The following is a 24,819-nucleotide window of genomic DNA, read 5'->3' as shown; positions in this document are numbered from 1 at the left end:
ACAGGGTAACAAGTTTTCTAATAAGTTTATCATGTACCTAGTAGATAAGTACAGTGCTTGGCACTAGAGTTGGGACTGAAGAACATTAGAACCAATTTAAATACTTCCTGCACTCCCATACTTTAAATATGTAAATGATTTCCCCAAAAATCAATTGTGTATTTTATTATAACTTTTTTTTACATTATCTCAAAAGTGAGATTATAAAAAATATTTATCTATTATTTACCTCTTTGGATAGTTTATTCCCTTCATCCTTCCCCCATAAAAATTTTCTCTGACTATACAAGTGTGTTCACTATAGAACATTTAGAAAATATAAAGACAAAAAACCACTCATAATCTTACCACTCAAACACTATCCCTGTCAACATTCTGTATACTTCCCGTCTTTTTTGTAAGCATAGGGAAATATTTTCAATAGAATTGAGATTAGTCTGTTCATAGAGTCTGGTATCTTGCCTTAAAAAAAAGAAGAGATTTAACATTTTTAACATTTTTCAAGTTACTGAAAAAATATGAAAAGTCTTCATAATGTCTGCATAAAAATCCATCATATAGATGTACCACAATTTACTTATCAATTACTCAGTTGTTGGTTTTGCCACCATTCTGGGGGCAAAGAGAGTCTCCCTTCTTTCTCACATTTCTTGGGTGTAACTGCCCCCTAATGGAAATTTTAAGTCTTTGAATGTACACACTGTTTTCTTTCTGAGGAAAAAAATGTCCTCTGGCTCTGGTCCTGGCTCTTATACCAATTATCTGTGTGAACTTGGTCAAGCCACCTTAACTCTCTAAACTCTACCTTCTCTACCTGTAAAAATAAACAAAAAACTAGATGGTTTAGAACATGTGTGTGTACTGGTTCACACACATACATGTTATCATTGAAGATATCCTGTGGTTCCTTCAAGGGCTGCAACAGGGGACAGTAGAAACTGGGGGATGGAACTGTTGGCCAACCACCCTCCTTTCAACCAGAATCACTCCTACTTATGTTTTATATATCACTTTTATATAAGCTTTCCAAGAAAAACAGACTATAAAGCTAAAAACAAAAATGTCTAAATCATTAGTCTAGTGGTTTATAAAATGTAAGAGATAACACCCACTGACATTCACCGATCGTCAAGCACTTTCTATGGCTTGCCTCATGTTCAATTTTACACATTCTCTTTTTTTTTTTTTTTTTTTTTGCGGTACGCGGGCCTCTCACTGTTGTGGCCTCTCCCGTTGCGGAGCACAGGCTCCGGATGCGCAGGCTCAGTGGCCATGGCTCACGGGCCCAGCTGCTCCGCGGCATGTGGGATCTTCCCAGACCGAGGCACGAACCCATGTCTCCTGCATCGGCAGGCGGACTCTCAACCACTGCGCCACCAGGGAAGCCCCACATTCTCTTTGAAGATGAGGAAGTTGGCATCTAGAGAAGGTAAGTACTTTGCCTGAAGTCACACAGCTAGTAAGTGACAGAAGCCAGGTGTTCTGGTTTCAGATGCCATGCTCCCAACAGCTCTACTATTCTGCTTCCCCAGATAGGATCAGACTAGCTTCGCCTCAATGACCGCCTCTGGTTCTGTCCAGCTTTATGATCCAAGGAGTCAATAAATTATCAAGAGAGCTATAAGGTAATCATACCTTAGAGGCCACCTCGATAATGAGAACACAAAGTGGGGAAGCATTAACATCTCACACCGTCTCCTGCATGGACTCACTGGCCTTCAAGAAGGCTGGGCCTGAGGAGCCTTTTGAACGAACAGGCAGTAGGACCTTGGAAGACGCTTTATTCTTCTGGAGAAAATGATTAGACTGAGAAGACTTGAGATGTCCTTCCTAAACACAGCATTAAGAATTCGATGTTCATTTTTAAATTTTTTATTTAAATACTATATTTGATATATTCTCATGAATTTCTCCTTGGCATTGCTTTCCCCAATATCTCCTTAAGATATCTAAGCTCCCTCACGGTGGGCCCTTACCTGAAATTTAAAAGTAAAATTAACTTACAAGCACTTCCTTAAAGATTAAATTCTAAAACCAGTGAGATTAGAAATAAGAGAACTTACAAATGCTATCAGTTAATGAGGGAGGTTCACATAAGCAGGGGATATACATTTAAAAAATTCTCACTAATCAGCTCAAGGAAGAGTCAAATATCAAAGTAGATCTTATGATGTAAATGGAAAATGCTCCAGGTTAGCCAATAAGCTACGTTAAGGACAGGACACACACATCTGCATGTTAAAGATTTACACCAAGATCAAAATACATTTTACAACCAAACTTTCTGTACTATTAACTTCTGCTACAGAGAGTCACTACAATTAACCTGGTTCAAACTGATTAAAAGGAAGACTCCTATAATTCACGTTGTAATGCCTTCATTAAGATGTGAGAAGGGAAAATATCCTGGAGTCTAAGAAGCCACGGCTATAATATGAGAAGAAAATTCTCCTTATTCTAAACATACCATTTTAAGAATCTCAACATTCAATACTTGGTAGAACTGAAGACATAATTTCTCTAACAGCATCAAGAAACATGCTGCTTCACAGTGATTATTTTTCGGGGAATATAAAATGGTTTTAACTATAAAATTTTAGATTCAAGTTGTTTTTAGAAATAATCCACGTAACATCTCCAGTTGAAAACAATGAGGAAAAACTAAAGGGTCTGAAAAAAAATCCATCAGTCAAACATAAATGGGTCAAAGGATGAGAAACAATTATTAATTCTCCATTCCAATAATTTGCCGATTCACCAAGTGCAAGGCTGTGTGCAAAACAGAATTAAACTGAGCCTCTGGCAAAGGAAAATTTTAGGTAGGAAATAATCACTCCTTAGAAAAAGACATTTGGTTTAGTTCTGTCACAGGAAACAGCACATGAAGAAGTCTCATTGCAAGACTGCTTGGTTTGTTTACCCTATCCCTTAGCGGTGTAACATTTCTGGGTTTTCCACTGGTGTGTTCTGACTGGAAGACCGGGGAAGACCCTTAATCAGGTTCACAGCATAGTTTCTCTAAGGCTCATACTTAGGAGGTCTGAATGTTCAGTCACACTGGCCTTCTACAAATAATGGGCATCATTCACTCAGGTTATTTCTCCGATGCTGCTGTTACAGAATAAATTGCTGACTCTATCAAAGTTCTCCAGGTTGGCAGCTGGTGAGGTAGCTCAAATTATTCATTAAGCAGGATTTCCTCCCCGGTGTTTACCAAGCGGACTGCCTACTCTTAAGCTTACCTTATCCAAGAATTCAAATAGAATGAATCCATTCAGTTTAAGAATGGTAATGCTGTGGACTTCCCTGGTGGCGCAGTGGTTGAGAATCCGCCTGCCAATGCAGGGGACAGGGGTTCGAGCCCTGGTCCGGGAGGATCCCACATGCTGCGGAGCAACTGGGCCCATGCGCCACAACTGCTGAGCCCACGTGCACAGCTACTGAAGCCCGCGTGCCTGGAGCCCGTTGCTCTGCAACGGATGAGGCCACTGCAGTGGGAGGCCCCCGCTCTCCACAACTGGAGAGAGCCCACACACAGCAACGAAGACCCAATGCAGCCAGAAATAAAATAAATTTATATATATATATATATATATATATAAAGAATGATAACACTGTGAAAATCTCAACTCTTTTAATAAATGTGTGAATGCTGGAAAAAGTTTAGATACTCACTTTTCACATGTGCTGAGAGACGGAGGAGGATGAGTGTGGGAAGGGGGATGGTCTTAAGAGTTTACCAGGGTGCCCTCCCCATCCTGTCTACCTATACAGATCACACTCACCATCAAGGCACAATCCCATTTCCTCCAAAACACCAACAGTGATTTCTTCCTCCTGTGCACATCCCCAGCCTTGGGGGTGGTAACATCCATTTGGCAGTTTAATCAGATTATCACCTCTTACAGTTATCTGATTTGTCAGCATCTTGGGTGCCAGAACGTGCCATAAACTTTTCAAAGGCAATATATACTGAATCACAGTTGTGGCATTTTTCCCATTGTTCCTAGCACACTACCATGCACAGAAAGAAGGTACTCAATAAATATGAGAAATCAATAAACTTAACAGCAAGTGGTCACAGTCTGCTGTTGAGCTTGATCCTTCTAACATGTCCTTTCATTTATCAAATAGTCTTCCAGTAAAAACACTGATCTTTCTTCATTTCAATAATTGAAAATTACTTTTCGACCTGGTGGCAAAGATATCACAAAACTACCTAACATTATAAAGGGGAACCAAGATACTCGTATTAGAGATTTTTTTGTAAAGCTTTAGGCCAATAACGCACCAAGTTCCATAAAAGGTTCTGTGAATTCTCTTAAACTCAGACACGTCAAAGATACTGGGTATACTGTACATACTAGTGTTTGCTCCGTTTTCAAATTCATTTGTGTTTTAAAAATGACCCACCCAGGAATGCTGGTGCATATTCTGAATAAAGAATAGAATTAGTTCGTCAAGCCATGCAGTCTTCTATTATTTATGTAAACACTGAACCTCCAGAGATATCTCACTTTCACATTCATTGAACTTAAAAGGCTTATATTAACAGGAATTAACAACCAACTAAGGTCCCGAATGGGTCATCTTCTTAAACCTTAACTGTGCTAACTAGCCCTTCACTATCTTAATTTCACCACCGAGGAGAAAACCCAGTGCACACAGTTCTTCCACAAATGCAAAGAACCTGCGCCCCTTGGAGCGGCCGCCCAGCCCGTGTGCGGCGACCGCGGCTCGCCAGCCCAACCCCACAGTTACTTACATGGTCACTGTAGTGGTCACTGTCCACCTGCCCACACCGAAATGGTTCCTGGGCTTCAAGCTGTCGGCGTCAGAACCTCCGACCGATCTGCCCAGCTCTTTGCTTCGACTTCCCTCTCCCCGGCCGTCGAAGAGGTTGGGGAGCGGCCCCCTCTTGGGCTCGGGCTTGATCTCGGGCGGCAGCGAGCTGCTCTTGACCATAAGCTTGCGGTGGATGACCCAGGCCGCCTCCTCCCCGCTCTCCTTGGCGGCCGGGCCGGGGCCGGGGCCGGACGCCCTCCTGGGAAGAGAGTCCTTGGCCGGAGCCCGCGGGCCGCCGGCGGGTGAGGTGGGCACGGCCTCCGGAACGTGGCTCCGGCCCCTCCTCTTGGTGGGGGACGAGGCGGGCGGCGGCTGTTTGCTCCGCTCGGACTCCCCTAGCGGCTGCCCTTTGGGGTAGGGGCTGGGCTTGGACTCTAGGCCGGAAACAGAGGCAACGCCCCCGTCGGGGGCCGCCGGGGGAGATTTCACTTTCTTTTCAGCAGAGCCGTTTTCGGCGGCCGCGTTTGGCGCCACCTCGTTGTCGAAGACCGCGTCATTCCGGGGCTCAAAGTCTGGCAGCAGCGGGTCAGCACCGGGGGAGTCGGTGGATTTCTGCGACCTCCTCCGCCTCCCCGACCTTCGGCCACTCGACCTCTTCTCCATATATTCGCAATCGCCGCAATCTTCAGCCCCGGGACTGATCACGACCGGCTCGTCCACCCGCGCCACCTCAGTCTTACTCAAGTAGATGTCCAGAGTCAACACTTTGGCGGGGTGGGCGCGCTCGCGGGGCCGACAGTCTCGCCCCGGGGGGTCGGCTTTGCTGTTTCCCGGCGCCGAACCCGTCTGGTTCTCTGCGCCCTCAGCGGGACGGTGGCCCGCAGGAGCCGATGCGTCCTCGTGGGGCTGGCTCGGCGCGTCTTGGTGCTCCGGAGAGCCTCCTTGGGCACACAAGCGGGCGGCCCTGTCGGCCGGCTGCTCCCCGGCGGGCGAGCCCGGCACGCCCCTCGCTCCCCGAGCTGGCTCCTGCTCACGGCCAGCGCCGGGCGAAGCGTTCTCCTGCCCGGAGGAATTCCCTAGTGAGGAATGCAGCTGCTTGGCAGCGGTGGTGGCATCTGGGAAAGTCTCTCCCTCTGCCTCCAGAGGTTCTAATTGGGGTGAATCACTTTCATGGCCCTGCTGCACAGCCGCCTCCGCTGCACGGCTGCCCGAGCCAGGAGACCGCTCGGCGTCCGGGGGGGCCGCCTGGACGCAGCCCGCGGGGCGCTGGCCCTCCGGCTCCTGGCACTTTTCCTGGGGGGAGCCCTCCTCGCACGTGTCTGTCTGCTTTCGTTGGCTGCCCTGAAGTTGACTCTTCTCAGTCTCTGTTTCGGGGAGTTTGGAAGAGATTACTTCTTTGGGAGAGACCGATACGGCATTTGAGCTGGTGGGACTCTCTAACCCGTTTCTGGTGTTCCTTCTCCTTCCTGCCGTGAACAGAGTGCCGAGTTTTCCCAAAACTGGTTTCCTTTTGTTCTCTTCTGGTGGTTGTGCGCTGGACTGAAAAATAAAAGGGGATGGGAAAGAGAGAACCTGAGAATCCGGTTTTTTCCTTTAGTAGTTAAGCATATTATGGAACTACAAGCCAAAATGATAATAGGCCAGAGTTTCTAACTGAAAACGAGATTTGTGTTTGGGAATTCATTCCAACAAAATAAACTCTTATTTTATCTTTTGAATTTTTCTCAAACACCATCTATGCTTGGCGCTACTGAAGAGTAACATTAACTACAGAAAGAAAATTATTAAAGAAAATTCGGAAGGTCCAAATAATCACTCAAGCAAAATAAACAACTCCTAGGTCTTTCTACGTTTTGCTTTTTACCTGCTTCCTCTGTAAAGATGCAATTGCAAAACATCCATGCGTGACTACAGGGCAGCAGTAAACATACTAAAGGCGGAATTTTTTCTGAAATGCCGCCTTTTCTTTTTGTAGGCGGAAAAGAGTACGAGGAAGAACAGCCTTCTCGAGAACTGAAGGAAACCACTTGGGTTCAACGTGACTGCAAACGAAAAACCTTGAGAAAACGAGAATTCGAGCCCCTGGGCGTGCCCTTGACCAAGCCCGAGGTTCTCGGCGCGCCAGGCAGCGCGCGTCCAATGGGAGAAGCACGTGGGCATCAAACGCCCGCTAGTCCTCATGGAACACAGCTGACCCTGCCGAGCTCACCCGAGAGGGTCTTGTCCGCGGGTAGTTCCGGGGAGTGTCAGTAGGTCGAGCACGTGCGGGAGGGAGGGCGAAGGTGCTGGGCGACCGCCTTCGCAGGTCCCCACCCCCCGACCCCACCCCAATCTGGCCGGGGCTGACGGAAGGGCGCGGGGCTCTCCCAAGCCGACCTCGGCCGGGGTTCGGCCCCTCACCACCCCGCTGGGCTCCGGCTGCGCACCGGGGCGGGGGGGAAGCCCCAGGGCCGGGGGGGAACCCCAGGGGGCGGACCCCCCCATGGGGGGGGCCCTGGCCGCCGGCGACGAGCAGCTGGGGTGCCGGTAAGGGGAGAAACCTGCGCCTGTTACAAAGCCTGCGGCAAAACGGCCGGCACCTGGCGCCCGCGCGGGAAGCCAGGAGGGCGCTCAGAACAAATCAATTAAAGCAAATCGGCCAATGGGCGCCGTGGCGCGCCGGGAGCCGGAACGCGAGGTGCCCGGGGGGGCAGAAAGAGGAGGAGGCCCGCCTGCGGGAGGAGGGAGCGCGAGCGGCGAGTCCAGCCAAGCTCCTAGCGGAGGGAAGCCTATTCCCGGTAACGAGCCCACGGCAACCCAGACCACACGTGTGGCTACAATAACTTAAGAATTACCTCTTCCACCTAAAACCCAAGAGCAACCTTTCTCGGAAGGGCAGTTTTTACAATAGTGACTGCTTACAGAGGGAGGGGTTCCTGAATCACTCTTTAAAGCGACTTCATTTCATTTGAATTATATGCAGCCAGTGGACGTGGGAGATGGTGGGAAATAGGAAAGACTGTAAGATAAAGCACGGAAGTAGCAGGGTCCACAAGCATTTACTGAGACAGTCCTGGCACTGTAACATCATGTCATTCTGCAACAGCCACGTGAGGTGCTTGTCACCCAACAGCAGAAATAAGGAAAGCAAAGCTCAGAGCAGAGAGACTTAAGGTGTGTTAGGGGTGGGGACAATAAAGTCAGGATCCAAACCCAGGTCCTCAGCTTCCAGTCCGAGCACCCCCAACTCCCCACTGAGGACATGGCAGTGCAGTGGGCACCCCTGAGCCAGAGTCAGCCCAGAGGAGTAGACTGCAGGCCACACTTCCCCCAGAATCGGCTCCTGAGGAAATGCTCCTGAATCAGATTTACTGACAAACTCCAGAGGTGATTCTTCGCACTTGAGAAGCCCCTGGTGGGAGCTTTGGAACCAGACAGCTGCTGCATGAGGAGAGGGACAATCGAACGTTGCAGCCACTGGGAGCTTTTGTGACTGAGTTGATACGCTTCTAAAATTTAACCAGATTTTGATTAATAATTATTCAGTGGTTATATAAATAACATAGGAAGAATTCACTGTGTAATTTAAGAAAAAATACATTAAAATATTCCAGTCTCCTAAGGAATATATTTGGACTCTTTCACTATGAGTCAAAGGTATTACATGGTTTTGAAACGTAATAATTCCTTAGGCACTAGACTTACTAAGTGATTTACATAGATTCTCATCAGAGACAGCCCTGAAGATAGGTAGTGTTTTTATGCTCATTTGCCAAGGTTCCTTATCCTTGCTCAAGGTCCCACAGCCAGTAGTCTTTCTAACTCCGGAAATGGAGCTCTTTGTCTCTGCTGCCTCAACAGGCCTTCAAACATATCCTAAAGAAGTAGCCAGGAATAGGTTTGAGTCTTATTGGCTCAATTCTAGACCATGTCCAAAGAAAACTAGTGTACATGTTATCCCATCCTGCCAATGATGTTGCAATCCATTTTTCCCATGCGGTTGAAAGGCGTCTAATCAGCCGTCTTCTCTGCTCAGTACAGGTTTTTGTTTTGTTTTGTTTTCCATTTTTGGCTATAGCTGCTTTTTACAGAACCGGTTGTTCTTTGTAACTTGACCTCATCAACTACTTGACTCCTTCTCCCCCCAGAGGGGCAGCCAGTTTGTCACCTGCCAAGCTGCTCTGTCTGTTGAACTTACTAGAATTCCAGACTTTTGTTTAGATGTGAATGTGCACAGCAGCTTCATTCATAATAATCAAAAACTGGAAACAAATGTCCCATCAGCTGGTGAATGGATCCAATAGTGGTACACCCATACAACAGAATGCTACTCAGCGATAAAAAGGACCGAAGTTCTAAAACATGCAATGACATGGATGAATCTCACAAGCATTATGCTCACTGGAAGAAGCCAGACTCAAAAGGTATTGCATGGTTCAATTTATATGACATTCTAGGCAATGCAAATCCAATCTATAATCGTAGAAAGTAAATCAAAGGTTGCCTGAGTGCGGGGTGGGCAAGGAGGTGTGACTGGAAACAGGCACAAAGGAACTTTGGGGGATAAAGGCAGTGTTCCATATCTTGATTGTGGTGATGGTTACACATGTGTACATATCTTTCAAAACTCATCAAACTGTACACTTAAAATGGGGACAATTTTTATATGTAAATTATCTTAATAAAGTTGATTTAAAAATAAAGGTTTTTCCCTGGGAAGTAAAGAGCAGAAACACAATCCATCTGGCTCAGGTGCCCATTTCATAGTTCTTAGTCAGTGGGGGCCTCAAGTTGTTTCAAAGGCTACTTTCTCATTTACAGGGGAATGCAGTCTTCCCCCGAGGGGTCCGGGCCCTGCATCTCCAGCATCACCTCTCTGTGTAGGATCTCTGAGAGTTCAGAGTTCAGAGTGCACCATTCCTCCTGAGTAAAGTTCGCAGTCACATCTTTGAGGAACACCCCTTCTTAAAACAGGACACGTTTCTTTTCAGCCAGGGATTATTTCATTACAGTGTTCATGGAGGAAGGATGAATATAGTAGATGGAAAACAAAAATGAGATGGCCTGGGAGTTGTCTAGAGAGTAGGCACCTCCTTAAGTAGGAGCCTTTGCACCTAGACTCCTAAACCTAGAATGGGAGGCCAAAGACCCAGCACCTTCCCCCTCGACCTTGATGATCATCTGTTAGGAAGGGGAGTGTTCTGCACAGAGGCCATGGGGGCCCATCAGTCTTCTTCCTGCTCCCCCAGGCTACTCCTCAGGCTCTTCTCCTGGTGTGGTCAGGGTCCTGAGAGTTCTCAGGCTGGGTGTTCTCGGACTATAGCACAGCCATGCAAACCCGGGACCTCCTTTGTAGTTAGCTTTTTCCCCTGTCCTTTCCTCCCACCTCACTGTGCAGAAACCTGCACCTGGAATCCTCCTGTCACCCATGCCCTACTGAGATAAGCGTAATCCACAATAGGACAATGTTCGAAATGGTCCATGGGTTGTGTGCTGGGATTCGTTTTAGTGTTCTTGTTGTCAAACATTACATGTGGCTCATTAGGGGCCGTGTGCAAGTATCTATAACAAGACCACAGTCCAGCAGTGTGTAGAGGCCCAGGCAGTACTGGCTGCAGTGCTGTTCTCTGATTCTCAACCTTCCTGGTATGGCAGCACCTGCTATCGGCAGCTGCCACTAAATAAAAGCTACCTTGTACTGTTATAAATAATTTCAGAGATCTCTACTATCTGCTCACTGGTGGGGAACAAAAGGTCAGGAAATACAGGATAAACTGTTAGTATACCAACATGTTTGGATATACAGGCAAAATAGTTTATTGCTTTTTAAAGATTACCTTGAAGTTGTTGCTTTAAATTTACAAGTGCTTCACCTAAATCATGTTTGGAGGTTGAAGGAAAATACGTTGAGCATATTATTTGAAAATGTAACTAACAAACTGTTTAAAAATAAATCTTTCATATATTTCCCATCTTTTCCTTGCACAGTGGAATATAAGCCCCTTAAGAGCAAGAAAATTGACCAATCTGTATTCCCAACACCTAGCACAGGGACTTACAGTAGAGGTGGACATAAATTATTTGATGCTACTAAAAAATTAGTAACATCCCCACTCCCTTCCAAAGGGAGTCATCAACACTCTTGCAGACAACCATAAACATGGTTAGTTCTAAACAAAACAAAAACAGAATGGAAATCTTTTCTGCACAAGACTTAGTGTGGTTGCAAGCATCATACTCAATGGTGAAAAACTGAAAGCATTTCCACTAAGATCAGGAACAAGACAAGGATGTCCACTATCGCCACTCTTATTCAACATAGTTTTGGAGTCCTAGCCACAGCAATCAGAGAAGAAAAAGAAATAAAAGGAACACAAATTGAAAAAGAAGAAGTAAAATGGTCACTGTTTGCCGATGAAATGATACTATACATAGAAAACCCTAAAGATGCCACCAGAAAACTACTAGAACTAATCAATGAATTTGGTAAGGTCGCAGGATACAAAATTAATGCACAGAAATCTCTGGCATTCCTATATACCAACAACGAAAAATCAGAAAGAGAAATTAAGGAAACACTCCCATTTACCATTGCAACAAAAAGAATAAAATACCGGGCTTCCCTGGTGGCGCAGTGGTTGAGAGTCCGCCTGCCGATGCAGGGGACGCGGGTTCGTGCCCCGGTCTGGGAAGATCCCACGTGCCGCAGAGCGGCTGGGCCCGTGAGCCATGGCCGCTGAGCCTGCGTGTCCGGAGCCTGTGCTCTGCAACAGGAGAGGCCACAACAGTGAGAGGCCCGCGTACAGCAAAAAAAAAAAATAATAAAATACCTAGGAATAAACCTGCCTACGGAGGCAAAAGACTTGTACTCAGAAAACTATAAAACACTGATGAAAGAAATCAAAGATGACATAAACAGATGGAGAAATATACCATGTTCTTGGATTGGAAGAATCAGTATTGTGAAAATGACTGTACTACCCAAAGCAATCTACAGATTCAATGTAATCCCTATCAAACTACCAATGGCATTCTTCACAGAATTAGAACAAAAAATTTTACAATTCATATGGAAACACAAAAGACCCCGAATAGCCAAAGCAATCTTGAGAAAGAAAAACAGAGCCGGAGGAATCAGGCTCCCTGACTTCAAACTATACCACAAAGCTACAGTAATCAAGACAGTATGGTACTGGCACAAAAACAGAAATATAGATCAACAGTACAGGATAGAAAGCCCAGAGATAAATGCACACACATATGGGCACCTAATTTATGACAAAGGAGGCAAGAACATACAATGGAGAAAAGACAGCCTCTTCAATAAGTGGTGCTGGGAAAACTGGACAGCTATGTGTAAAAGAATGAAATTAGAACACTCCCTAACACCATACACACAAAAATAAACTCCAGGGCTTCCCTGGTGGCGCAGTGGTTGAGAGTCCGCCTGCCAGCGCAGGGGACGCGGGTTCGTGCCCCAGTCCGGGAGGATCCCACATGCCACGGAGCAGCTGGGCCCATGAGCCATGGCCGCTGAGCCTGTGCGTCCAGAGCCTGTGCTCTCCAACGGGAGAGGCCACAACAGTGAGAGGCCCGAGTACCGCAAAAAAACAAAAACAAAAAAACCTCCAAATGGATTAAAGACTTAAATGTAAGACCGGACACTATAAAACTCTTAGAGGAAAACATAGGAAAAACACACTTTGACATAAACCACATCAAGATCTTTTTTGACCCACCTCCTAGAGTAACAGAAGTAAAAACAAAAACAAACAAATGGGACTTAATTAAACTTAAAAGCTTTTGCACAGCAAAGGAAATCATAAACATGACAAAGAGACAACCCTCAGAATGGGAGAAAGTATTTGCAAATGAAACAACAGACAAAGGATTAATCTCCAAAATACACAAACAGCTCAGGGAGCTCAAAGTCAAGAAAACAAATAATCCAGTTAAAATATGGGCAGAAGACCTAAATAGACATTTCACCAAGGAAGACATACAGATGGCCAAGAGGCACATGAAAAGATGCTCAACATCACTAATTATTAGAGAAATGCAAATCAAAACTACAATGAGGTATCACCTCATGCTGGTCAGAATGGCCATTATCAAAAATCTAGAAACAATAAATGCTAGAAAGGGTGTGGTGAAAAGGGAACCCTCCTGCACTGCTGGTGGGAATGAAAATTGATACAACCACTATGGAAAACAGTATGGAGGTTCCTTAAAAAACTAAAAATAGAACTACCATATGACCCAGCAATCCCACTACTGGGCATATACCCTGAGAAAACCATAATTCAAAAAGACACATGTACCACAGTGTTCATTGCAGCACTGTTTACAATAGCCAGGACATGGAAGCAACCTAAATGTCCACTGACAGATGAATGGATAAAGAAGATGTGGCACATATATACAATGGAATATTACTCAGCCATAAAAAGAAACGAAATTGAGTTATTTGTAGTGAGGTGGATGGACCTAGAGTCTGTCATACAGAGTGAAGTAAGTCAGAAAGAGAAAAACAAATACCGTATGCTAACACATATATATGGAATCTAAAAAACAAAGAAAATGGTACTGATGAACCTAGTTGCAGGGCAGGAATAAAGAGGTAGACATAGAGAATGGACTTGATGACATGGGGTGGGACGGTGAAGCTGGGGCGAAGTGAGAGTAGCATGGACATATATACACTACAGTATGTAAAATAGTTGGCTGGTGGGAAGCAGCAACATAGCACAGGGAGATTGGCTCCGTGCTTTGCCATGACCTAGAGGGGTGGGAGGGAGGCTCAAGAGGGAGGGGATACGGGGATATATGTATGCATATGGCTGATTCACTTTGTTGTACAACAGAAACTAACACAGTATTGTGAAGCAATTATACTCCAATAAAGATTAAAAAAAAAGAAAAAAAGACTTAGTGTGGTCAAGAACTTGCAGCTCTCTTCTGCCCATGTGAGGATTCTGCACGGCGATGCAGCTGTTGGCACACAAACTTGGATTTCTTCAGGTTTACTGCTGGTTCCCAGCCTGAGTCTCACTTGAGAAAGCAGATCAAGATCTTTTACATGTATTCACATGTGCCTCCTGCTAAAATGTGGTCAGTGATGTACAAAAGTAACTCTTTTTTTTAACACTTGTGATTCCCTGTGAAGTCACTATGGGCTGAGATTTGTAATAGGCATTTAAAATGATCTTCTGTCCTCTTCATCACTCTATCTTTTTGGTATTGCTTGTGCTAATATATATGGCCCACTCTAAATAATACAACATACATGCACACAAAATGCAAAAGAAGAAATGTTCACATAAATACACCTTGACCTATTAAACACTGAAACTTTTCAAGAATTTTTTTTCATATGTTATCAAGTTCCCTCCCTCAGAGTGTGCTAAATATAATTTAGCTATGGCTTAATGATTCTGGAGACAGAACTATTTACATTTGTGCTATAATAATGATTTCTTCCATGGCTGTTACAATGAGTATAGACTAAGGTTTGCACTAAATGACCCACAGACTATAATACTGTTTAATCATAAGCAGACCTCTTACAAAGAGGCACAGGAAATTACTGCATTCAACCAGTTTTGATCTATGTACAATTTCATATGGTGCAACCAACAGTACGTTGCATCAGACCTTCAGAGCCTCTCTCCACTCTCACTGCTGCCCTGTCTCTCGGGGTGGGATGCTTGCCCCTGTGCTGTTTTCAATATCTGTCAGCAACCCACTGCCCACCCCATCTCTGCTGCTCACCATTGTTCTCTCTTTTTTTAAAATCTCTGTCCTTTCCATTTCATGTGACACATACTTCTCTACTTACAACCTCAATGTTTGTTTTTTTTCTAATGTTGTCACTTCAAACCAAATGGCAATCATATCCTGTTGATAGAATTATAGGTATACTATTATGTAAAAGAATAGGAGCAGACTTCTTTTTTAAACTGTCAGGTTTAACAGCATCCTGAAAAAGAGGCATTATTGAATATGAAAGCCATAATTTAGGAAACAGTTGTATGTTCGTTATTCCAAAAGTATTTCCCCACCCTTTCAGAGGGTTTGAAGAAGTGAAGAGTTTCTTTTAAAAAGTAGACTCCCAGTTCCAGCTAAGGATTGTCTTTAGGTCATTTACTGTTTGAAAGAAGCAGAGTGAAAGCTAATTGTTTAAAGCCACTGACACTTGATCAATTAGAAAGGAAGGTAAGATCATAGAATGTTTGAATTGTAGGGTCGTTTACTCATTCATTCCGCTAATAATTATTGAGAGTCTGCTTTGTGTCAGATTTTCTTCTTACCTTAAAGAAGCAAACTGTGGCCCAAAGCATCAGATAATTTTCCTAAGACACAAGTCGGGCTTTCTAAAAGTTAGCTCAGTAAATTTTCCCATTTGAACTTACAGTATATCATTAGGAAAATAAGATTTCATTTACTAGAATATGACTTTCGTACCACTTTTATGTACGTACTGACTATATAGAGTATGTTACACCTGTGTGGCATGCTTCCTCCTGAGCCTTGCAATATAATAATGGCCGGGATTGAGCTCTCACTTATGATGGAGTGCTGGCTGTAGAATCAGGTAACTCTGTAAACAGTGGGCACTTCTGTTTGCTCACCCTTTGTCACCCTTCTCTGTGCCCCAGGCCCTTGACCATGAGGAATAGAAAAACAGACTCCCTTACCCTTTGGCTTTGATAGGTTCAACCAGTAAAAGACACTGACAGGAAACCAAAGGGAGGGACTAGAGCGAGGTCAAGGTAATTCCTCCCCACCTCTCTCTCTCCTTGTTAGGCTCTGGGTTGGGTGTGGTCCAGCATGACCATAGCATCGGTCAGGCAGCCACCCCTGCAGCTACACTTCTGTCGCCAGGTCCCAGTAATTGCTTCTTCTCTCACTCCTCCAGGCCTGGGATGGAAAGGGTCTCAGTGGTGATGGCCTGGCAGTGCTTCACTATCCTTTGCTTGGGGTGGAACCAGGTTTTTTTGGTTTTTTTATTTTTGGCTGCCTTAGGTCTTCGTTGCTGCACGCGGGCTTTCTCGAGTTGCAGCGAGCCGGGGCTACTCTTCGTTGCGGTGCGTGGGCTTCCAATTGCAGTGGCTTCTCTTGTCGTGGAGCACGGGCTCTAGGCGTGCAGGCTTCAGTAGTTGTGGCATGCAGGCTCAGTAGTTGTGGCTTGCGGGCTCTAGAGCACAGGCTCCGTAGTTGTGGCACACAGGCTTAGTTGCTCCACAGCATGTGGGATCTTCCCGGACCAGGACTCGAACCCATGTCGCCTGCATTGGCAGGCAGATTCTTAACCACTGCACTACCAGGGAAGCCCCTGGAACCAGGTTTTGTGGGGCATGAAGCATATATAATTTTGAGAACTTTCTTTAAGAAGATGACAACATAATATTAGATTACAGATTTAGGGACAGAACCTGGGAAGAGGCCTTGTGAAGGAAGAAATCGTGAAGCTTAAGCTTCTTTTGCCTCTTGTGGTTTCCTTAAAACTTTGCCCATGCTTTGTACATAGCCCCTCTTACTTAACTCAATCATCCAAGTTGTGCCCTTTCCCATGCTGGGATCCTGACTAATATTTACTGTGCTCAGTCATGGGTAACAGATAACTCACAATGTTTCTCTCTGTGTAATCTGAACAGTTTCCCCCAACATTTTTTTTTCTCTATCACACTGAATTAATTTGCTTTACAGTAGAGATGTAAATATAATCCTAATTTGGTGAATAATTTTTTCCCATGTGTAATGTGTAAATTACAGGAGATATGGGAATTTGACATGGATAGCAAATATTTCTTACTACCTCCTGGATTGTGGGCATATTTCGATAAGTATATGTTCAAATCACTAGCTAGCTAGCTAGTAAAGAAGCTTAGCCAAACTGGAAAATGAAAATGTGCTCATTGTCAAATTAGTTCCTTTTTTATTGACTCAGAACCAAAAAAGCATGTCCTTTATAAATTTTAAAAAAGAATGAGGAGGGATTCCCTGGTGGCGCAGTGGTTGAGAGTCCGCCTGCCGATGCAGGGGACACGGGTTCGTGCCCTGGTCCGGGAAGATCCCACATGCCGCGGAGCGGCTGGGCCCATGAGCCATGGCCGCTGAGCCTGCGCTCCGCAACGGGAGAGGCCACAACAGTGAGAGGCCCGCGTACCGCAAAAAAAAAAAAAAAAAAAGAATGATGGGGCTTCTCTGGTGGCGCAGTGGTTGAGAATCTGCCTGCCAATGCAGGGGACACAGGTTTGAACCCTGGTCTGGGAAGATCCCACATGCCGCGGAGCAACTGGGCCCGTGAGCCACAACTACTGAGCCTGCGCGTCTGGAGCCTGTGCTCCGCGACAAGAGAGGCCGAGATAGTGAGAGGCCCGCACACCGCGATGAAGAGTGGCCCCCGCTCGCCGCAACTAGAGAAAGCCCTCGCACAGAAACGAAGACCCAACACAGCCAAAAATAAATAAATAAATAATAAATTTATTAAAAAAAAAAAAGAATGACTTGTACAATAACTCAGGCCAAAGATCAAGAACAAGTACTTTAAAACACTAGAAAACCATCAGTGCATTGCCGAATCCAAGCGCTCAAGTCGCAAGGATTAACTTCCAGTTAGGTCATCCATATGTAGATGACGTGATGAGAGGGATAGGGATATTGGGGAGATGAGGGTGAAGCAGCCCAAGAGAGACTGACACAGCATGCCTGTCTCCACCAGGCACAGCTGGCAACCAAGTCCACTAAGGGGACCAGGATGAGAGAAGGAACTCGGAGGTAGCAGCTCTGTAAAGAATGAAGAAGCCTCTCCAACACAGCACTGTCAACTCCAGGCTCCCTCTGAGACTTCTAGTGACCTTGAGACCTCATAACTTGAGGTTAGTGTAACCACAGTTAAAAGTATGGCAGAAAATGGTGGGTTTTCTCCCTAGAAAATAAATTTATTTCTTTATCTTTCCAATTAATATATACTTCCCAGAAATATCTCCATTTTCTGCAATTTCTAGTGAGAATTATTGACTTCCTGGCAATTCATTTCACATTAAGAAGGAAAATGCATGCTTTCATGGAGAGAACTCAGGAATACTACTAAATAGGGATCAAATAATTTGTCCTCTCAAAAATTCCTCTTCTGTCCTGGAGGGTACTGAGAAATTCACGTGAAATGATATATGCGAACATGCTTTGAAAAGCACAAAGTACCTAAGACGGTGATGGCTGGCATAATTCATAGTCTGATATTCTGCTGGTGTTTCATAACCCAAGTTGAAGCTGACTAAATAACAGAATTAATTTATGATTCTTGGTGAGATGGAGATGAACATAGAATATGACAGACATGCAGAACTTGGCATATCATTGCTCATGAGCACTCATCTTCAATGTGTCATGACTAGAATAAAGAAAAACTGAAGTCTACCCTTCCTTGTAAACATTATCTTTTCCAGATCATAATGTATAGAAGATATGCAACTAGGTAGAATGAACACCTCTGGATCACCCTATGTAAAAAAAGCACCTCACTTTCTATAACCTTATGCTCCTTTATTTTTCTTCATAGCACTTATTACCTGAACTGAAAATACTTAATATTTATTTGTATACTTTGTTGTCTGTCGTTCCTCATAGAATGTAAGCGTCATGAGAATAAGAATGTAGTTTTGTTCACCACTATGTCCCTATTCCTTCCTCAATGTGTGGCACCAATAGGCACTGAATAAATATTTATCAAAAGAACACATCAACCATATTTTCCAGAAATCTCTCAGTCTCCCACAGACAAGAGCCAGACAACATTGTGTAATGGTTCAGCCAGTAGTTTGGGGGCAATGAATAATGACTGAGGCCCTCAGTGAACATTCTCAGACAGGAACAAAGGCCTGTCTCTAGCCTTGGCCCACTTCTCAAATGATTCCCTTAAAATCCAGTTTCTGAAATGCTCATCCTCTGGATTGTTTGAGGATCAAATGAGATGTCTGTGAAACACCTAGCACAGTCTCTGGGGAAGAGATAGGGAATGGGAAAGGAAACCTTAAAATATATATATATATATATATATATATATATACATATTCATATTTGAAAGTCAGACTATATGAACAAGTACAATGAAGAAAATATAAATTATCCTTTATCTTTTCTATCCCCAAATACCACTATAACTATTTTTTCTTTCTGGCTTTTTATCAGGACATTGTATAATAGCATTTTGTACCTGCTTTTTGGTATATTATTCTTTCACTGAATTCACGCCAATAAATACATTTCTATAACAATATTTTAATGGTTGCATTAAATTCTACCATGTTAGTGTACCACAATGCCTACAGTTTATGTTATTTTCAATGCATTGCAGACTACAGAAACTATATTTGTACCTTATCTCTACACACATCCTTAATTATTCCCACAGGATATGTTCCTAATTAGTGAAGGGAATGAAAAGGAAAACCACAATGAGATATCTTTACAAATCCATCAGATTGGAAAATAATTAATTATTTATTTAATCCAATGGGATTAAATTAATTAAAATAATTAATTATTCCAAAATTATTAAAAAGAGCAATGATTCCAAATGCTTTTTTTACATAGGGTGATCCAGAAGCTGTGGAGCAATAGGAACGCTCACACACTGGTGATGAGAGTGTAAATTGGAACCACTGCTTCGGAAAACACTTTGGCATTATTGAATAGAACAGAAGATATGCATACCCTATGAGCATAGCAGCATATTCCCTAGAGTAGCAGTCCTCAAATTTTGGTTTCAGAATTCCTTGACACCCTTAAAAAGTTAAGGCCCCCAAGAGCCTTTGTTTGTATGGGTTATATCGATCTACACTTCTCAGCTTAGAAATTAAAACTGAGCTGTTTTTAAAGTTCAACAATACTCAGGACACATTCTATTAGTCATCAGAGCAAGACATCATCGCATATCACGTTGCCTCTCGATCTTCACTGTACCCTTGTGATAGGATGAAAGTGAAAGGCAAATAACATCTTAGCATTTTTATGAAAATAGTTTTGACATTACGGACTCCCCTGGAAGATCTGGGGAACCCCCAAGTGTCCCCAGACCTCACTTTGAGAACTGCTGCCCTCGAGAGGCTCATGCACATTGTTCAAGGACATGAGCACAAGGATGTTCCCAGCAGCATTGCTTGTACAAGCCCCCCACAAGAAACCAACCCAGATCCCAGCCACAGCAAGATGAGTAAGTTCATTGTGGTTCATTCATAAAACAGAATACTGTACAGCAACAGAAATGAATGAACTTCGGCAGCAAAATCCGTGGATGAATTTTATAAACATAAAGTTGATTGAAAGAATCCAGACCCGAATGAGAACTTGGGGTATAATTCCATTTATGTGAAATTCAAGAACAGGTAAGTGAATCTGCACTGTCTTGGGATACAACCATAGGTGGTAAAATTATAAAGAAAAGAAGAGATATGATGACTATAACAGTTAAGAGAGTAGTTACCTCTTGTGGTACAGATCCTCTCTTTATTTAAAAATTTGATATTTTGTTCACATGGATTGTTTGCATTAACTTCTTTTTTTTTTTTTTTTTTTTTTTTTTTTTGCATTACGCGGGCCTCTCACTGTTGTGGCCTCTCCCGTTGCGGAGCACAGGCTCCGGACCCGCAGGCTCAGCGGCCATGGCTCACGGGCCCAGCCGCTCCGTGGCATGTGGGATCCTCCCGGACCCGGGCACGAACCCACATCCCCCCCATCGGCAGGCGGACCCTCAACCACTGCGCCACCAGGGAAGCCCCTTAACTTTTGTTTTTAAAAATATTGCAATAAAAGACTGAATTGATATATTATTTATCTTGATTACCGAGTTTTTTGGCACCCCCTTAAACTTTGCTCCTGAGGCAAGAGCCCCACTCCCCTTACCCTACTACTAGCCCTGATGGTGAAGGAGGGGAGGGGGTGTGATCAGAAAGAGACCCACAGGAGACTTAAGAGGTGGTAGCAATATGCTATTTCTTGACCTGTGCCTAGTTATTAGAGGTGCTTGCTTTATAATTATTCATTATACCTTACATCTATATTTTACACACTTTTCTGATGCATGCTGTAATTTACAATGACTAGGTAAACTGCATTTCTTTGCTTTCCAATGGGATTGAACATGTTTTTTATATCCTTATTGACCTTTTATTTTTCCTCTTTTGTGATTTATTTCAGCTAACATTTAAGAACCTACCGTGTGCCAGGTACCTCTTAACAGTCCTGTGAGGTGGTAACTATCATCCTCATTTTACATTTGAGAAAACTGCAATGTGAAAAGTGATTTGCCCAAGGTCATGCATAGCTGGTGGCACCAGAAGATGCATTGCGATGTTTGTGCTATTTTTCTCCTTCTCTTTCCTGCTCTGTTCCTTTGGGTTACATTGGTTACACACACACACACACATACTTAAATATGAACAGAGAGATAAGGGAGGTCACCCCAGACACAGAAAAAGCCAAGAAGTAAAGGGTGCTGCTAAGGAAGGTGGGGAGGAGGGGCCCTGCGAGGACAGGAAATGGCTGGGAGGGGCAGCTCCAGGGGAGTCCAGAGAACAGCACTGAACCAACAAACTGGAGGGGGTGGGGGGAATTCACACTTTAGCCCGCTGGGGCCTATACAATTATGGGTTTTCATCCAGCGTCGAATGAATATTTTTTCCACTTTCTGGGTCTCTGACCCTTCCTCTCGCTTCCTTTTTACCCTCCCAAGGAATTTAGCCTCATTCTTCATTGGCTCCACTGGACTCTGTCATGGGGGATTGGGAGTGTGTGTGTGTGTGTGTGTGTGTGTGTGTGTGTGTGTGTGTGTGTGCTGGGAGTGGGAAGACTGTGAGAAAGTTGCTGCTCGTTCAATTTTGAAAAGAGAAGCATTTCATCACCTCTCACCACTCTGTTCCTGGCGGGCGGCAGGAGCCTTGGATGCCACTCTCTGCCTCAGCTTGCAGGTCTGGAGTGTGTTTTGCAAACACTGCTCCTGTACAGACTTGAGGCGGACAAGCCTGTGCACCCAGGTTGAGCACTGCCCCAGTCCTGATTATGCCTGGAGACACAGGCAGCAGCTTCCTGCCCATTTCAACATCTGAATTAAAATGAGAATGTTGGCTCACTAGCCACCATGCTCTTAGCACCCACAGTGCCTTCTTAGCACTCCACGTACCTTTATCTCATATCACAGCGAAACTCAAGGGAAAAGCAACCTTCAAAATTACCAGCCTGGCCACTATACCTCCCCCACTGTCCTCCCCACCCCACTCCAAGCTTACTTACCAAGGTGCATAGGCTACAGTTACATTAATCTGCTTAGTGCATTTATAGATATTTACAATTAGGCCTTAATCAGATGGTTGACCAAAACATCAGAAATTTTACTTATTAAACTTAAAATGTTTTCTGGAGGTTTATAGTCATAATGCTCTTAATCCTAGCTGTTTATTATTATTTTTTTAATTTGGAAAATTCACTTTAAAAAAGGCATTTCTTGTAAAACACAAGGTATTAATTCTGTTAAGATTTCTAGGGGATGATTAGGAGTTCGTCTCCTAAGTGTAAAGACTATTTGTCCACGTAGTTATTAAGCCACTGTGTCTAAAATATCAAAGGATAGGGGAAAGTGATAAGAATTAACAGAGAAAATGATGGCAACAATGCCCAACACTTACTTGGCGTTTTATATTTATGCCTCTTTGAGCAAAGTAGTGAAGCAAAGCTTAATAGACTCTTATATAAACTCCTTTTTCTGAAAAGTTTACAAGATTGCTTTTTTCTCATAACTTCCTTTAAGCCATGGCGCTTCTAGAATGATAGGGTTGTAAGAAGCCGAGTCACTCCTATAAATTTCTGTGTCCTAATAAAATCTCATTTGGGGAAAGTACGTGCAACACATAATAACGTGTTATGGGGACAGGCCCGCGTGAGCAGCAACAGCCGACACCCAGTGGAGAACGTATTTGAAAGATAACCTACATTTTAAAAGAAAGTGTAATAGAGATCTACCTTTCCCTACCATGATGAAAAATAAAAATCAATCCTTAGCACTCGACACAGTGTTTCCCAACTAGTTTCTTCCAAGGGACTAGATGTCAGTTTGCCTTTGATATTTGGAAAAGGGGTGGGGAAAAGATTTTTTTCAACTCGGGAGAAAAAAGGAGTAACTAAGTTCTTTGCAGCACACTCAACAACAGGTCTATAAAATTGGCGTCGTTAGAATGGCTGATGGAACTAACTCAAATATAGTCAGCAAGGGCAGCTTGTCAATGATTACCTGCAATAATTTAAAGAACCTCGAGAAGGGCAGACGCAGTACATCACATACTAGTGTTTTCATTTCTATTTCAAAGTCTCCAAGGCTACTTAGCCCCCACTCTACTCCTCAGCCTCCTACTATATTCCTTCTACTCACAATTGCTCACGATTTTTAAGCCCAGAGAATTTACCAGCTCTAGACAATAAACACACTGTGAAGTTAACTGATGTCATTAATAATAATACTACATAAATTCAAAACAAAGTCTCGGTCAGTGGGCTTCCCTGTTGGCGCAGTGGTTAAGAATCCGCCTGCCAATGCAGGGGACACGGGTTCGAGCCCTGGTCCAGGAAGATCCCATGTGCCGCGGAGCAACTAAGCCCGTGCGCCACAGCTACTGAGCCTGAGCTCTGGAGGCCGCGAATCACAGCTACTGAGCCGAACTGCCACAACTACTGAAGCCCGCGCGCCTAGAGCCTGTGCTCCGCGACAAGAAAAGCCACCGCAATGAGAAGCCCGCGCGCCGCAACGAAGCGTAGCTCCCGCTCACCACAACTAGAGAAAGCCCGCACACAGCAACAAAGACCCAACACAGCCAAAAATAAAAATTAATTAACTAATTAATTTAAAATAAAAAGTCTCGGTCAGTGAAGAGATAACAAAACTTCACTTAGTTTCTTACCATGATGTGGCTTCTTTTTTCCTTTCTATAGACACACCAAGAGAATATGAGAAGTACAGTGTAGCTAGGCAGGCATTACCAAGATCAATCTTCCTACTTCTCAGAATAGCCTTGTCTGTCCTCCTCCTTCCAGATGACTGTGTTTAACTCTCTCCAGCTCACCTTCCTGGCAGTGCTGCTCTCTCCCAGAGCCCGAGCTGAATGACAGCTACTGACTGTTTATGTGAAGAGCACATTTAACAAAGGCGTGTTTGATTCAAAAGTTGAAAGGGTTAACGAGGTGCGCCCTTTTTTGGGTGTGACACTGACCCAAAATTGCTGAAAAGACAACAGAGGAAGTAGTAGGCAGTTTGGGGAAAGTTGCCCTGAATATATTAAATTGGAAAACCTGATAGGAAGTAGAGCGAGAAGGACCTCTTAGCTTTGATTTTCTTTCTCTGGTGAACGAGGTCAGCTTTCTTTAATGCCGAGTTTTTGTTATGTCTCGTTTTAATTCCAGCTTCTATTTACTTATGCTTTCTTAAAAAGATATAAATTATATCCCATAAGCCACATACCATGTAACACTACCAAAAATGAAAGCATGCAGCATAACAGAAAATGTAAAAATTATGTCCACCTCATTAAAACCCAAACAATTGATACCTATTTTCATCAATAAGTAGGATTCAATAACTAGAGATTACCATGACATTTGTTCCAAAAGTTTCTAGTTCATATGTCTGATCAGAAGTTTTCAGTATTTGGTAACAAGTTTATTCTTCAACGAAATAGTCACACTACTATTAGACCAATATTTCTTAAGTCTTTGTTATTAGGTGACATCAATCATAAAAAAGTGCTCTCCTAATTTTTTCATCATGAGCATCAGTATTAGAAACATTTATTGAGCATCTACTGGCTCATTTCAATGTGCAAGTTTGTATTGATGATGGTGAGTGTGTATGTGAGGTACTATTATTCTTTTGTATGTTTTAAATTTTCTTTTAAATTATGGTAAAAAACACACAACAAAATTTACATCTTAACCATTTTCAAGTGTACAGGTTAGTAGTGCTCACTATATTAACACTGCTGTGCACAGATCTCTAGAACTTTTTCATCT

General features: G+C 43.7%; 1 protein-coding gene across 4 annotated transcripts in view; it reads right to left on the bottom strand.

Annotated features, from left to right (window-relative positions):
• Nucleotides 1-24,819, bottom strand: part of CRYBG1 (crystallin beta-gamma domain containing 1) — a 205,168-nt gene that overhangs the window by 53,667 nt on the left and 126,682 nt on the right. For 2 of the 4 annotated variants that reach the window (XR_016395103.1, XM_089921609.1), the window contains exons 3-4: nucleotides 4,766-6,324; nucleotides 349-462 (exon numbers count right to left, since the gene is read on the bottom strand). Coding sequence is in view for 3 of the 4 variants with exons in the window: in XM_089921609.1 (XP_089777735.1) it covers nucleotides 349-462; nucleotides 4,766-6,324 (1,673 nt within the window). In the remaining variant the exon portion in view is untranslated. Of the gene's footprint in view, nucleotides 1-348; nucleotides 463-4,765; nucleotides 6,325-23,714; nucleotides 24,469-24,819 lie in introns of those variants that run through there. The other 2 variants (XM_089921611.1, XM_089921610.1) reach the window with 2 other exon arrangements.

The sequence above is a fragment of the Delphinapterus leucas genome, chromosome 12 (assembly GCF_059928025.1).
Source record: "Delphinapterus leucas isolate spDelLeu-1000000601 "Yukka" chromosome 12, BTC_Dleu_Yukka2, whole genome shotgun sequence".
Classification (NCBI taxonomy): Eukaryota; Metazoa; Chordata; class Mammalia; order Artiodactyla; family Monodontidae; genus Delphinapterus; species Delphinapterus leucas.
This window is presented reverse-complemented; position numbering and strand designations above follow the sequence as displayed.